The 16,757-nt window shown below is 44.1% G+C and overlaps 1 protein-coding gene across 1 annotated transcript in view; it reads left to right on the top strand.

Annotated features, from left to right (window-relative positions):
- zfh2 (Zn finger homeodomain 2) overlaps positions 1-16,205 on the top strand; it is a 93,407-nt gene extending 77,202 nt beyond the window's left edge. Inside the window, exon 5 of the mRNA XM_043426034.1 lies at positions 14,109-16,205. Coding sequence (XP_043281969.1) covers positions 14,109-14,920 — 812 coding nt within the window. The 3' untranslated portion in view covers positions 14,921-16,205. The remainder of the gene's footprint in view (positions 1-14,108) is intronic.
- Positions 16,206-16,757: the final 552 nt, after the last annotated feature.

Here is a 16,757-nt window from a genome sequence, read left to right as displayed (position 1 = left end):
TCTTGGCAAACAGTAAGAGGCGTTCTCTCAGCCACTTCCGGTTTCCTCGTTATCCTTCCAAGAATTGTTCGAGACGCGAGGAAACAAAGAGAAATGTAAAAATAAAAAAAAATAAAAAAAAAACGATACGACGACGAATAATATCGCGATGGATCGCGGGGAGAAATCATCCCCCCGATTTCAATCCTAAGATTTTAATATTCAGCTTAGTGTCTCCGCAGCGACGAGACTTGGACTTATTTGGAATAAAAGCGACCGAGTATTTCACTTGTGCGTAAAAAAAGCATTAACGAATACTTTCGAAAAGAAATATCTCTGAAAGAATTGTTAAAAATGAATAATCCTTTCGGGGCTCGGAGCGATCACTTTTCCAGCCCTAAATTTGGCCCAAGTGCCACCCACGCTTCAGATAAAAAAGTCAGATTGAATTTGTACGGGGGTGGTGTATTCGTCGGATTTGCACTCGAGGAAATTCGAGCACTCACGTATGCACGTACGTAAACGAAGCCACCGAATCAGCAATCCTTGAGACCTGTCTCGTTTCCCGAGTTGGGATTTTTCCCTATGGCGAAAATTCAATTCCGGTCTCTGCGTCTCTGATCTCCGTAACAAGCTGCAGTCGAAGCGTACACATAGTCAAGCCCCAGGCAAAGGAAAGCATATTAAATTTCTCTCCGAGTATATATAACACATAGACATATACATTGACATGTATATAGGGAGAAAAAGGCTCGAGAGTTTCGTCGCTTCGATTTTTATTCCTTCTATACGATAAAATGGCCGAGCGAAGCAATATACACACACACACACACATACACAGGCGTGTATACATGGTAATACCCCTTAAGAAACTCCCGAATCAGGCACCCCCTCGTGGCCTTCTAACGATGTGCCAACAAAATACAGAGAGTGAGAGGATGAAGAGAGCTCGAGGAGAGCGTAAGCAGATTGCTGAGGAGAATGAAAAAGGGTCGAGAAGCTAAAAACGAAGAAGAGGGACGAAAAATATTCGGCGTAATTATATATACATGGATGTACGTACACATCGCGATATACAAATGGGGGAGAAGGGAAGAAAAAGAAAGGCGGGCTAAGAAAAACCGGAGGAATTACTCGCTCAGTGGGCCACGAGGAGGTCGAACCGGAGTCTCGGAGAATGAACGAAAAGCTCTTACCCTTACTACTGCAACTATGCGCGTGTCTTTCCATTCTAATTTCTGCCCTCCGCATATCACAAGTGCGATCAAAATGTAGTGGAAGAAAGTTTGTATTTTTTTTCCTCAGAGAACGAGATTTTTATGCTCCACACCCCCTTAATTATCCGGCTGACAATTATTTTTAACGAGCCTCGCGACGTCTCGGTTGTACAGCAACGAGAAGGGGGAGGAGCAACGCGGAGCGATTGAGGGTCGTTACAGGCTGCGCGATATCCGCGGCGTATCGAGGACTTTGAATATCGAGGGGATAATCCGTCCAGACTTATTTTTTCTGCGCTTCATCTCTTTTTCACTGGAAATGGGGGATTTTGTTAATTGAGGGTGAAAAGAGAACTGTCAATTGGCCGCGATCTTGTCTCCGAGCCTTCTCGAATTCTCGCTTTTTTCTTCATCGTTGTCGAAATAAACAAGAATTTTTCTATCCGTTTCATTGGAGCGAGACATTTTAGCCGATGTTAAAAATGAATAAAAGAAACTACGAAATAAATTTCACATCTTCATGGGCATAAATCTTCACAATTTTTTATCCTTTTTTTCCCGCGCGTGTACGTCTCGCGAAGCATGCACACAAAGCACGCCACAAAAGTCCTCACACGCGCGTTGTGCATCGAGCTCCATTACCAGCGACGGTAATCGTCTAATAATCGAAGCAAGGGTAATTATAGCGTTAGCTTCATTCGCGCGAGAGTGCAAGAGAGACGGATAGTCGACAGAAGAAGAAAGAGGGCGAGAGAGAGAGAGAGAGCAGCGGCTACACATACTGCCCACGTCCGGCGCGCCTCGATCATTAAATCGTCGTTTAATGATAATGACAATCGGTCGACGCAGAGCCGCTATATGGGCATCCTCTCTACGTCTATGAAGAGCGTTAAATTATACTCTAATGTTACTCGCTGTATATACGACTACAAAATACCAAATGAATTTGTGGCGAAGTGTGTGTCCATGTGTTTGTGGCTGTACGTCTGTATGGACGGTGGCTCTTGGCTCTATTAAATCCGTTTCTATCAGTATCATTTGTCCCGTTGTTTAAGTACCCGATGACACGTAACGCTGTTCCAACCAGACTCTTCCCTCGCTCGGTCTCTCGGGTCTGGAAAAAAATATCCAATTTTATCTTTTCGACTTGCTCCGATGGGCAATGGAAAAAGATAAGGAAATGTGCCGATTTTAGGGTGGAATATAAACCGATGAAACCTGATTTTATAAAGTTTCCACCTCTCGATTAATTTGATCGATTGAATTTCGATAAAAAATCATTGGGCAAATAACAGAGTGTTTAAACAATCGAGGAGTTGGTTATTTCCCGAGGGAGCTGAGCTCGAATGACTCGAAACTTGGCGACCACTTCACCAGCATGCGAACCAAGTAATTTATCGATTGAGAAGAACGAAGGGGAATAAAGAAAAGGAAGGATGATTTATCGACATTCCTAATCAACGGTTAATTACGACGAGACGACGATTTCGCGTGTTCAATCGAGCCAAACAAGTACGAGGGTACTGGGAATAAAAGGGTTAGACGTTAATATGAATCCGGACAAGTGAGGCGAGCCATAATTAATGCTACGTATACAAAAGCACGTGTATACGCATATGCACAAAAATCCGTATACGCGTGTGTGCATCGATCGCGAATGATCGAGTTGAGAATCAAAGTCTCGTCTTCTCGAATTGACTCTCTGTTGGAGGCAAGTACGAAAGGTTCCAGCAGCAGGGCCATCATTTCCCAGGCGAAGAGACAAAGAGCATACGAAAAGACAGAGGAAGAGAGAAAGCAAAAAGTACAACGAAGGAAAAGAAGAATGAGGAGCGTCGTTGATCTCGAATACGTTGAGTCTGGCGAGCGCGTTTCGGTCTCTCGATCATCTAAATAATTAAAGATTCAACTGACGCGAAGCCCGACGACGATCACTGCAGCACACATGCGAATACAATGTAGCCAAGGAGCCATTTACATACATTCGTGTATATACACGAGGACAGCGAAGCAAAGGTGGTGATTACTAACAAACAAAAGGGCTCGGTTTAATGAAGATTAGCGAGTGAATTAAGGTCGTACGAGTCCTTTTGGTTGGCAGGGTCCGATACGTTAACAACGAAACGACAGGGCCCTCGAGAGTATTAATGGGATAATCGGTCGAGCCCAGCGAGAGGAGGGCGTCATCGCAGGCTCTCGTCGCCGCGAGATAGAAACCACACGAGACAGAAAGAGAGCGAGCAAGTGCGTACGGGGTGTGCGCACGTACGTTTACACGTCGATCGCGCACGAGTGTGTTCGCACGCGTGTGTGTGTGTAAGCAGAGGCGAAACATCGAGAGTTGGGTGGGTGATAATGATTTTATAGTCAGAAGACTCAAGCACCCAGCAGACTTACACCATTCCACGCATACTAACGTCCGCACACGTTTTATAATAACACACTTTCGTTCGACGCGTATGCATAAGAATGCATGCGTATAGATTATTCAAGTATACAGAGATATTGTTTCATAGAGACGACGCGTATCGTAGATTTTATATGTATACTCGAATGTGTACACCGCGGGGGGCGGGGGTGAGACAATTGCCTCGATAATACGGGTCTTCCTGCCTGGCACTCGGTGATACCGACGGCGAATCAAGTGCTCCGGGTGTATTAACGAGTAAAGAGAACCGTAAGAGAATAGAGACAGAGAGAGAGAGAGCGAGGAGATTCGCCCTCTCGCTTTGCACTCGGATAAATATTCCGTCGCGTTAATAGCAATGACCCTTGACCAACTGCAGGGGCGCGAAAAGCCTCGGTGCTTTTGGAAGGAGTGACCCAAATGCCGTGCGAGCCCCAAGGAATCGAAAGATATCGTTATAGAAACGCACGACGATTTCCTGGTTAAAATCTCATCGCTGCGATTCCACTCCTTCTTCCCAACGCTTGCTCACGTCGTCGATTCCATTTTTTCCGAGGGCCCGGGTCTCGAGACTAGCACAAAATTCAGCAAAGTGCAACAACTCGAGGACAAAAAGATTTTCGAACTCGAGAGCGAAGACAAAATGAGAAGAAAAAATGGCGATTCGGAGACCCGATTCTCTCTCGCCCCGCCTCTCTCCCTCTACATTATGTCCTCGTGCAAGCAGTGCCAGGGAGTCTCTTTCCACGCGAGTTCCACTATCGCCAAGCGCGTCGTAAATAACTTGAGGGTAGATATACGCCACACGAGGTACCCCGCAAGCCTTTCGAGCTTCATTCTTACCATCTTCTTTCACTCCTCCCTTCGCCCTCTCTACACGCGGAATGTGTAGATATTCATGTATATACGCACTTATTCTTTTCATTATATCGCTTGGAATATACTCTCCCTACCACTTGGAGTGGAATGTGCGTGCCTTCCAGTCTCCGAATGAAAATGGCTTTGTCACGCGTCAATAATTAATTAGTGCTATTTATAGATACTCGGATACTTTTGTGCGTTTATGAGAGTTTATCTGCTTTTGAAGTGGAAGACACACGGAGAGCGATAGATTCCACTTTTCGTTCGATAGGTTCACGTGTGCTTAACGGTACCTGGATGTGGACGAGTGTCGAGGAGAAGATTCCCGAGCGACAATTGTTCGTTTCGAAAGACATTTGCAGGATCATTTTTCTTCTTAAATCGATCGTTTCGCACGCGGTGCGGGCCGGTTGAATGCTCGAAAAATAAAGAATAACGGAAAAAGGAATAAAATGTTTGTGGAAAAGGAGGTGAACGTAAAGTGTGAACTCTCGGTCATCATCGAACAGGTTTCCATCCTTTGAAACTCAGTGGCCGAGGAAAAAAATGTTGAAGAAGTGGGAAAGGAGCTTGGAGAAGGAGAGAAAAGAGAGAGCTCATTCGACCACCTCATCGGCATCGGGAGACGAGATAACGAAATTAGTCCCCGAACTAATTTATTTCCTAATTCTCGGAGCGAGCGGAGGTGTGAAACAGCCGTTCGGGTCGTGGCGTCGACGATAACGTTGGACCATATCTTCCCGTCTCACTCTCTCTCTCTCTCTCTCTCTCCCTCCCACTTTGTCTTTCTCTCAGGCTCGTGAAGTCGTGAAGCGATCAGGAGAGTGAGCACAGCGGCGAGAGCGAGAGAACCGAAGAAATGAAGAAGAAGGTAAGAGAATTAAAAATAAAAAGAATAAAGAAACGAGCAGGCAACGAAACAAGAAAATGGAAATAAGCATCGCACATATACACGGGAGAAAGGAGAGTCACGTTCGGGCCCGAAACTTGTGTACACGAGTATAGATATTCTCTGTATACGTGAGAGCAAACGATCAGGATTGTGAGAAAGAGGGGAAGAGAAATAAGGGAATATCGAAAAAAGAGAACGCAGAGAAAAGATAATGCGAGAAGGCGAAGAAAGAAGGGGCGGGGAGAGAGACGGAAAGAGAGGAATTCAAACCCACGCTTTCAACGTGTTTTTCCTTTCCCCCCAAGTGCCCACAAACATCATGTCTAAAGTAAATAAATTTATATTTCTAATATGAAATTTTACAATGAAATTCCGGCCAGTTGAAAAATCCACTCGGACTATCGTAGTCTCGAGTTGAATTTATCGCTCTGTCTCCGTCTCTCCGAGTATCCGCGATTTGGCTCGTGAGAGAGCCATTGGCCTCGCGATCTGGACCAATATCAAGAATCCTGCTGATGAGTTCGTTCACGAGATGCTCTGCCGAACGAGGCAAAATGAAAAGCAGAGACACGAATTAAGGCGCGTCGAGAAAAAAAAATGAGATTAAAATATACATAGTTGATTTTGAAAAAGGCTCGGACAAGAATCACCAACGGATCGGTGCACTCAGCAAGCATATCTGAGCATGGCGAATGGATAAGAGCACCTCCAAGATTTTCAATGCATACAATCATACGGACACACTTACAAAACAATATGTAGATGAACGTGTGTACGTGTACGATGTGCGTACACTAGCTAACAACTTGTGCTCTGAAGACAGTGAAATTCTGCAATTTCTACGTGAACCTCAATTTGATCCATTGAAGTGACCACTTCGAGCATTTTTTCGGAATCTGAAGCGTCACTGCCGGTTCCTTAACACGAAAGAACCGATAATTCTATTATCAGTGCGATTTTTGAGGGAATTTTCGTCAACGAAATTCCGAGATTGAAAAATGATTTGCCTGCGTTTATGAAAGTTACTGTGCATGGGAAATTCAAAATTTTCAAATTCAACGAAGTGGAATGACTCCGTTTAGCCCACATTGAGCATGCACAAAAACAGGTTGAGTTTCCAGTTGTCTATGCAGACTGGGACCGACTTTATCTTTTTGCACATTTCACCAAACGAAGCTATCTCCTGACCCAGGTTAGGTCAGTTACTACGAAAGCTCTTTGGTTATCCAAACTTGAGATATCGAGTCTCGGCTGCGGGTAAAACTCTCTCAATTTGTGGAATACACTTACAAAGTTTCAAAGTTTGTGAGAAAATCCATGAGTCGCCTTCCTCGCTAATTTCACATGACACCGCTCACTACCTAGTTCTCGTAAGAATCGCGTATCTGCCTCTGTTTAAGCGCGTTTTTCTCAAAATGACGTTTATGGACGGCTCGTTGATCAAATATCCGAAACTATTCAAGCGACCTTTACCAAAATTCGAGCGAAATTGTGGGTGAAACTATTTTTGTAAGAAGCGTGCTTTTTTGTAGTTTTTTAAATGATGGCCGCCACTTTGTCATTTTTGGAAAAATCGAAAATCGATATATCCATTTACCTGTTTAATCTAAACCATTTTTTTCTCCGATCATCCACTCCAGAGATTTTATCAACAGCGCACGCCCATATTTTTTTGAACCTCCCCTCCCCCCATTTTCCCGTACGAAAACCGAGTAAAATGAAAATAAAAAAAAACATTTCTGCATTTCAACGCGTTTTATATCCATACTTATAATTTATACCGGTAAAAAAAAATCGTGAAAACAGTCTTCTTTTGCCCGTCTAATTCGGCTAGACCCCTTAAGAATTGAGAAATAATTTATACCGGTCAAAAAAATCGTGAAAACAGTCTTCTTTTGCCCGTCTAATTCGGCTAGACCCCTTAAGAATTGAGAAATTAGAAGGGCTCCCGTAGCCCTGCGACATTCTTACATCCTTAAATATCATGGTTTCCGGCCGTTTCTTTATCGTCTACAAAAAAAAGTTATTGGACGAAGACAAATATGTGACAAAATAAGACTTCCCGGCTGCAGAGAGTACCCGCAATCTTGCAGAGACGCAGAAGTGTCGCCCGATTGGAAATTTTCAGATAATCCAGTCGCCTCACCACGTAGGATAGCGAGTTATCTCCTCCCATACCCAGTTCCTAATTCTACGCAAATAATAGTTCCTATCGCTTGAGTCCTCTGAGTGTAGATACGAGTTTTGACGTCAGCGACGTCACCTCACTTCGACGATTTCCATCACTGGATCAATATTGAAAATAATTTGTTACGAATGGTCAGTTTCTCGACTTTTCACCATAGAATATCAATTTTCCGAGGTTCTTTGTCAGCGGAAATTTCCCAGTTGTGAAAAGCGTGGAAACGGGGATCAATGAATGTACTTGTCCTGGTGTTTGTTTCTCGGGATGGATTTTTATGATTTCCTGTAAGCATCTCTATCACTGGATGGATACTTGATGATATCGAGCGACGCGGTAGCGTCTTGAGGCTAAAGATTGAAAAGTTTTTGAACGCGGCAAAGTCGATTCGCCCTGCGTATCTGTACTCGAGATTGGCTGATTTTACAAGTATCTTTATTCGCGGGGTACGAATGTGTGCGTGTAATCCTGAGCGTATTTATGTGTATGGGTTTATTCCTGGTACTCCATCGCGCTGGTAATCTTCTTCACCGTTCTCCGCTTATTCCTTTCCCTCTTCATTTGCTATACAGAATCGACTGGGCAACGCGTACTATCGCATTCTGTGCCCTCTCGCTCGAGTGCTATGCGTAAACGTCTCTATTCAGCACGCACAATTTCCTTCCGATTATTGCCCAACCATTTCCTTTTTCGCCTCCCGTTTTTTCTCCAGTTTTTTATCTGTGCAGATATAACTGATGGAAAAAAGCGCTTTTGCACTCCGAAGAGAGTAAACAACGTTCGCGCGAGATATCGCGCAGATCAACACTGAATTTTGCCCCGATCGTAAAATAAAATTAGTCGGAGAATTCGAAGGCGTTCAGCTTAATTTTTACGCAAAGGCGCGATTTAATTACTACGAAGCTCGATGGTCAATGCTGTTTGAATCCTTATTTTGGATTATTTAAACCGATCATAGTCACCTCGACGAGGATACAAAAATTTTATTTTAACCACGAGAGTTCGACTATGAAAACTTCCTTCTACACGATATCTTTACAAGCTCCAATTATAATTTCATTACATTGTAATACTGTAATAACATTAAAAATTACGAAATTACAAGGCTGGGCTCACGCGTAACTAAGACTTCTCTGTAACCGATTCATTTTATGAGGAGATAAATATTCTGTCACGAAACACGTTCCACGGAACTGGAACTTTTCCTGTCTCCTTAGAATTTGAAAAGTTGGCGCGAGTATTTGTGAAAAATCCAATCGAACGAAAAAGCGGAGTGACGTTTCATTCCTCTTTTTGTCATAAAATTAGCCATTCGCCTCGAACGACTCGTTGGCTCGATGACCAACGGGCGAATTAAAATTCCCGAGCGCGTGAACCGACGAGCCATCCGACACTCTGCTCTAGCGGTCGATTAAACTTTTTCCTGGTTACATTAATACTTGCGAAAGAAAACAGAAGAAAAGAGGGAATAACGAGCGAGAGAGAAGTGTTCTTGATCAATCGAGACTCCATTTAGATTCCGAGGATCGATAGGGGAGACGACATTGAATGAAGGAAAAACGAAGCTGCGCACACGTATTTATATGTGTGCGTACGAAGTCGTGTTAATTTTGTCTCCGCAGCTCCCCTCCTCATTATTTTTCATCCGGCACTTTTGTTCCTTTTTTTTTTTATTCTCAGATCAAGAATGGTCCGTTCGACTTTACAATTCGGACTTTACGATTGAACGGAATTGAAGGATCGAATATATACGTGTATTCGCGTTCGGTTGAAATTTAAAAATTCGTGTATCCACTTAAAGACGGAAAGTACTGGAACATAATATCTCTCCATCTCGCCCCCTCTCTTTCTCCGTTGTGCGATCGCGAGTTAACGAAAAGCGAGACGAAAATCTTGCTCGTAAATAACGAACGAACAAATTTCACGCGCGCTTGTTCCTCTGGCTATCTTTAACGGTCAGAGGTTGTCGTGGTTTTTCGCCAAACTCTTTTATCACTGTCAATTAAAACGAGAATCATATAAAATGGTAAAAACAAGAAATCCCGCCCGTGTCCAAAAATGCGAAAAACGTAATGCTCAATAGTCGCCTCCTAATTCTCGCGGCTAATTAAAAATCTGTAGTATCGAGCCGTTGAAAAACAACGTCGCGCAAATAAGTGACAAAGTGAGAAAGGAAGAGGCATCAGGAATTGGATGTTTTATTGGGTCTGAGAGCCACTGCAGAGTTGCGAAAACGAGCATAAGGCAATCAGGATCTCTGGTGGACATTACAGGGGAAAAAAGTAAAAGAAACGAAACATAGGCTCGAAGCGAGAGGCCCAAAGAGCACGCAGCACTACTATCTCAATCCATACGCAAATGAGATGTCCTCTCAACGTATCTTCTCTCCCTCCCCTCCGCCACTTAAAGTTCAGCTCTCCTCCCACCCTCCTTTTCCTGGGATTCCCTCAGACCAGAAACGAGAATGTGTGCTCAGATAGGCGTCGATGAGCTCGCCGGTTCAAAATTGCGTTTCTCACTTTCGCATACACTTGTTCGCAAACACTTGGACTTAAATCTCACACCCACACTTCGATCCTCGCTACGTATGACTGAGTGTTTTTTTTTTCAGGTAGAAAACGTTTCGTGAAGTGAGCTAAAGTATTTTCCGTTACTGCGCGGTTCGTCCACTGAACCTTCCAACTTGGTTCGTTAGCTCCGAGGCTAATTCCTTCCTAGGTTGGGCCATCAATGAAATAAACATTGAAGCTTCGTCGTGTTCACTGATGTTTCAAGTTTTAAAATAGGCTTTTCTTCGTATCGTTATTTCTTCCTTTACATCAATCAGCTCGATCGCACTATTGGGAAAAGGGCTTCGGTTTCCATATGAAAGAGCTAGCCCACGTCGATGATTTAACTCATGCTCCCCGTACGCATGTGCGTGAGTTTGTTGGAGCGTCGGATATTATTACAGTATAGGGTGACGGGCGGTGATAGGCAAGCAAATCAAAGCCACTCAAAGAAATAACCAGTGCTCATTAAGAGTAATAACCCCCTTTTGCTTCATCCCATACGCTCTTCAACGAGATAGACACGGCGATGACGAGATTGTTTCAAGGGTGTCGCGCCATTCGTCATCGTCCTCGGCTCGCGATCAACTGTGACTCAATTTCTTCGAAACACATGCAATTTTTCTCACGCGTTTGCCCTCGATTCTTCGCTGGCAAAAAAGCTTGATGGAAATCCTGAATAATTTTGGTGCTCCGTAGAAACAATTCTGGGTCAGCTACGTTTATTCTGCGATTTAACAAGTTTATGACGACAATTTAATTCGACTTGCATCCAGCTGTGACGGAAGCCTAGCGATGGCCACTGAGCCTGGTTCTTCGATGTGCATTCTTGTCGAAAAACTAGACTAACGTGTGAACAAACTTGAGAATTCAAAGTACTTTTTCCTCCATGAGCAAAGTTTTGTACACCCTGCGCTTCCTGGTTCCTAACGAATTAATTCGAGTTCGATGAAAAGAGGTTTTTTAAAGACCTTACCCCGACTTCTTGAATATGAAAATTTATTTTCGGGTACTAAAAACAACATTCCGACGATCGGGACTCGCGATGAAATTCCTGAAGAGCTTAATAAACAGATATTCCGAGAAACACGACCCAGCGCTGATATCGGTATCGATAATTTTCTCATTCTCAAATAATATATCGATAATTTTTTGGTCGTTTATCGCGTTTCTGTAAGTTGTTCGGAGCACTATCGTGTTCGTCTCCCAAATACAAGAGCTTCGCTCGCCAGAGAGGTGTGACATGAATAAAAAGGAAAATGTAAAAAAAAGGTGGATGCAGGATTGTTTGCACGGGAGAGGTGAGGAGACAGGTCCGAAGAAGAGACCGGATAAAAACTCCGTGGGAAGAGTGTTGGTCAAATAGTAGGTTGCGTTCGAGGCATTTCGTTTCTTTGCTCCTTTGTCGTCATTATCGTACACATTACTTTGCCGCTTATCCAACAAACGTGAATGAAATCCTCATTAGAAAATTATCCCAAGATTCAATTTAAGGAGTGAAAACCTTGAAAAATAATGCCCAAAATTTATACTAGCTTCAAGGACTTATATACACTTGTGATGGGCGGAATAATCGATTTTTTTGCTTATTAGATTCAAGTACAATGTCTGAAGAATACTCTCACCAAATTTCATAAAGATCGGAGCATTAGATTCGTAGCTACGGGCATTTCAACCGACCGCCCGGTGCGCGCGCGGTCCTCCAACACTTGAATCTTTAAACGCGTTTATCTCAGAATCGTCTTTTTTTTAAAATACCTTTGCGGTGGACACGATTACTAAAAAGAACTATCAATTTAGCACCTCCAAAAATGATATTTTTGTCAAATTTTTGTTTTTGCCTTTATTTTAAATCAAATTTTTTACAAATCTTTCGTCCAGGCCCAAATTATCATTGTAATAAAAAACAAGTGGTGAAAATTCGATATGGATCAGATGAATAATTGTTTAGTTATCACGTCCACCGCAACCGATGCTCAAAAAAGGGTGCTACTCGAATACAGCTGGAGTTGCCCCATTTTGAGAAATTTTTTGATGAAAAAAATCGTGCAGGCACATGAACATATGTACTAATGAATATCGTTGACAGTTTTTCATTAATAATTTATCTTCTTGTCGAAAAAAAATCAAGAAAATCACCGAAGCTCAAAAAAGGGTGCTACTCGAATACAGCTGGAGTTGCCCCATTTTGAGAAATGTTTTGATGAAAAAAATCGTGCAGGCACATGAACATATGTACTAATGAACATCGTTGACAGTTTTTCAATAGTAATTTATCCGAATTTATCTTCTTGTCGAAAAAAAATCAAGAAAATCACGTTTCTTTCGTAGCAACTATATATGAGGCCTCAAAGAATTCCACTAAAAGTTTCCATTTCTTCTGTCCTCCCATATACATACACACGCGCACACGAGCGTCCAAATACGTCTTATACATTGTATATATTAGTGACACGATGTTTTCTCATGGTTCCAACATCCTCTTTGCTCTTCCTCTTCTTCCCATCCACTGTCATCTCTTCCTCACGCTCCCAAAGCATGTACGCGCGTCGTATTTAACGTACAAACACACCGAGCCGAACGGAGGCGCGCGGCGCACACACGTATGTGGAACGACCGCCATCGTACGATAATTACAGGAGAGCTCGCGCGCCCGTCCAGTGAATGAGCAGGGGTATCATTAACACTTCCTGCCTCGTAACGACTCTCATCTGTGCGCTATCACGAAGACATTCATGACGAAGTCTACGAGGATGAGCACGAATCGTTCTTACGCACAGAAATATACGAGATGTTGACGGTGCCCACGCGCGTCACAGAATCAATTTGTCAGCCCACCTAATCCGCGCGCATTCTCACGACAAATTTCCACAATGAATAATTAGAACGCGGAGGAAAATTACGGTCGCGCGCGGTGACTCCAAAAAAAGGCCAACAAACGAATTATATTCTGCGTCAATAATCACAGGAAATTACGTAGAAATCAAGTCACTAGAAAAATCGGAGAAAGCGATTTTTTACCGCGATCGTCAATGCAGTCACGACCCGCGCGCCATACTCCATGGAGATTTACTCAGTGCTCGTTCCTTTTCCGGCCGATTATTTCCGACGATGTTTTTCTCTCCTCGCCATCACTGCAGATACATTTGTCTCGTTCAATTAATTCACAATTCGCTTGACAATAATTACCGATCAAAGTGCCAATCACCGTGAATCGTTTACGCCCGAGCGAGCCTATATTGTCCGATAAATTATACGCAGTGATCGACGGTTTTTCTAATCCCGTAATCTGTATTTCCGGTGTATGAAACGAAAGACGAGAAATTACGGACATACCATCAATTAGACAGAGAACGAGCACGCGGGCATAAGAGATCGGTAAGAGATTTGTATGCCCGTGCCGGAGCAGAGTACTGTTAATAACTACCAATTTACCTGCGATCTCTCACTCTGCCTTGTGCTATCTATATACCTCTAATATATACATCTATATACTTATGTACATATTATATATTGAGCGAAGAACCCGGTTTAACTGGTTTCTCATAAATTCACTGGCGATACGCGGCCGGAGTGACTATTGAAAATATTATGACAACTGGAATCGCTAACAAATCAATTACAATATTCTCAATCGCGATCGAAAGCGTTAATAAAGTTTGAGGCTCCTCAATTTTCGTGCGCGCACATGTGCACGATCGCGTTTCGTGAATTAAGAAATTTTATATTATGCCGGGGATTATTAACGCTTTTCGTTCATATTTCCATCCTCGTCGGGATTGAGAAATTGATGAGGAGTTTGATTCGCACAGTGAAAACGAAAATTTGATTCGGAATCGAGGAAAATGTAAAAGAAGGAGGCTTGAATATATTTAGAGTCGAATGCCAAAGAAGCGACGAGGAAAATATCGATGTTCGATTGAATTTCGCGAGAATGGAAACACGCCGATAGACGATTCGTTGGATTGAGTGACAAACATGAATTAATGAAGAATTTCGTTTTGTTTGGCTTTGATTTCAGTAGCGGCTTCGAGCCTGATCGGTAGCGCGAATCTCGGTGTTGGGAATTCGGGCAGTCTGATGTCGCTCCAATTGGAGAACAACGGTGGCTACGTCCAAGTGCCGCGTTCGTTGATGCAAGCGTTTTTACGTCAGGATCCAAATCACCCGGGAGTGGAGACGGTAAGGTTGCCGAGTGCTTCGTCGCAGGAAGATCAAGGGGCGCCGGTGACGACGATGACGGCGTCAGGAGCGAGTGGAGCAGTTCCGAATTTCTGTCGGGAGGTCGAAACCGAAGTGTGTTTAGTTTGTCGTCGTTGCGGACGCGCCTATCCTCAAGAATCGATGTTGCTGGCGCACCAGCGTTCCTGCTACTTGGGGAATCAACAGAGCCGCGGTGCTTTGCGTCTCGTGCAGTCCCGCTACAGTTGCAGTTTGTGCGACACCAACAGCTCTACGAGGACTTACGGATCGATCACCGAGTGGCGGCGTCATTCGGAAACTCTGCAACACCGTACGCGTTACGAACAGCAACAGCAACGGCAGCAGCCAGCGAGCCAGTCCACGGCCGGAGGAAACCCTGGGAAACTCGGAACTCCGACGATCGACCGCGAGGCTCGCTCGCCCAACGGCGACCAAGAGGCGAATCCCCTAGTCGACGAGATGGAGGACGTCGTTAATCAGATAACTCTGCTGGCGGCGCGAGCCGCCGCGGAAAGCACCAAAATCGGAGGGAGCCAATCGGCGCAAAACCCAAGCGACAACAACAACGGACCCGAGGCCAAAAGACAGAAGCACGTTCAAGAGATCGCCGCGATCGCCGGCGGCCGCTAACCACACCGAATGGCCGAAACGGAAAGAGCGATCGAGCGCGATCTTCACAGCCGGACTGGATGAAAAATCTTATCGATTGTAATTTAATAATGGTGGAAACGATCCGTAGCTTCTACCCGCGGAGATCTTTTTGCCTGCAAGCTACTTCCCAGTGTGGTGGATCCTCGGAAAAACCGGAGAAAATCGGACAGTGATGTTCTTTCTGTTCATCTTTTTTCTTTCTTCTTTCAATAACTCGCAGACGTTTGTCTTGTTTTCTCCCACGGGACCGGCCGAGGGTGTTTCGTACTCATTGATTTAGTAACGCGATTGACGAGATACATGCGCATATCTCGTTCGTTACGGAGAAAATAGTGAGAGAAACGTAAGGAAGACTAGACGAGATCCAGGAGCGTTGACTGAAGCGCGCGGACTCAACCAAGTTCCTCATAAAAACAAACCGAGAAGACGATAAACGCAAAGCGAGAATTCGAAAGGATCTTTCTGAGCGACAAGTCCGCGGAGAATGTGACGTGAAAATGTCTCGTGTCGAACGCGTACTCGGGATTAGGAAAGACGATGAAAATTCTTCGTTCATCATTTATTTACGAAATTCGACGTTTTCTTTAGTTCTTGCGCGTTTTTAGCTTCGACGGACGTTCCGATTCGGCGTGGCTTCCGCCCGAATCGTGCTGATATGAGAGTGACTGGTCATTTTTTCAAGATAGAGCAACTCGAGTGAGAGAGAAAAAGATATTTGAGGATAGGGAGGACGAGACGAAGCGAAGCTTAATGAGAACCTGATAACAAATCGTCGAATCGACGACCGTTCGACGACGAAACGAAGGAGGGTAAAATTATGTAAGCGAACAAACGAACGAAAACGAAAGATAAATTTGTGCTAAGCGCGCAATGAAGCTCCTCGACTTCGTCGTGGTCTGACAAAACGTTCCTATGTAAAGTAATAATAAATCAAGAAAGAAGTTACTAAAAAACAAATTTTTGCTGACCGCTCGAGAGCGCCCGACACACTCTTACAACAGGGACAAAACATTTGGAAATAAAGATTGAGGGAAAAGCGAGGAAAACTCGAAGATCGAGCGGAGATTTAATCTTCCGAGTAATGCGATACGTATCAACAAAAAACGAATGAAAAAATGCCTCGAGCCGGCCGCTCGGATCTCTGATTTTTTTTCCACCTCGCTCTGTCTTTTTCCCCGTATCAATGCGAAGTAGAGAACGATAGTGTAACGAGCAAAGAGCAACGAAAAAGGGAAAAGATTGATTAGTGAAGATCGGTGTTCGAGAGGGGGCGGGAGGCGGGAGGCGGGGGGGGTGATTTTGTCCGAAAACAAGATTTGGGTCGTCGTGAGATGTGAGGGGAGGGTGGCAAGGGTGAGGGCACGGTACACCCTTAACCGAGAGAGTGGGCAGGGGGATCGCGGACGCGTTGCGAGCAGGTCGGAACGTTTGAAAAAGCCGAAAAACTGCGCGTACTCTCGTCGTCGTACCGATTTCCAGCCGATTCGTTGGCGCGCCGAAATCCGCAGGGTCCGCGGGGGGGGGGGGCGCGGCTGACAATTGAAAAACAGCAGTAGAGTTGGGAGGAGAGGAAAGAAAAATCCAGCAACAGGTTCCTATATTGAAAATAAAATAATATTTAATAAAACGGCTAATGCGAAGGGGTTTACTGAATTAACGATATTACCGGCCGATCGTAATAAACAACAAAAAGTATATATTAACGATTTAAATAACACTGATCCTTTATATTAGCTGTTAACAGAGATAACGAGAATTCCGTTTGGAGTGGGAGGATCGAAAAGAGCCGCGATATTCCGTGTCGTTTGCAAAAGCT

The sequence above is a fragment of the Venturia canescens genome, chromosome 8 (assembly GCF_019457755.1).
Source record: "Venturia canescens isolate UGA chromosome 8, ASM1945775v1, whole genome shotgun sequence".
NCBI lineage: Eukaryota > Metazoa > Arthropoda > Insecta > Hymenoptera > Ichneumonidae > Venturia > Venturia canescens.
Note: the sequence above shows the minus strand (reverse complement) of the source record. Positions and strands in the feature narration are given on the sequence as shown.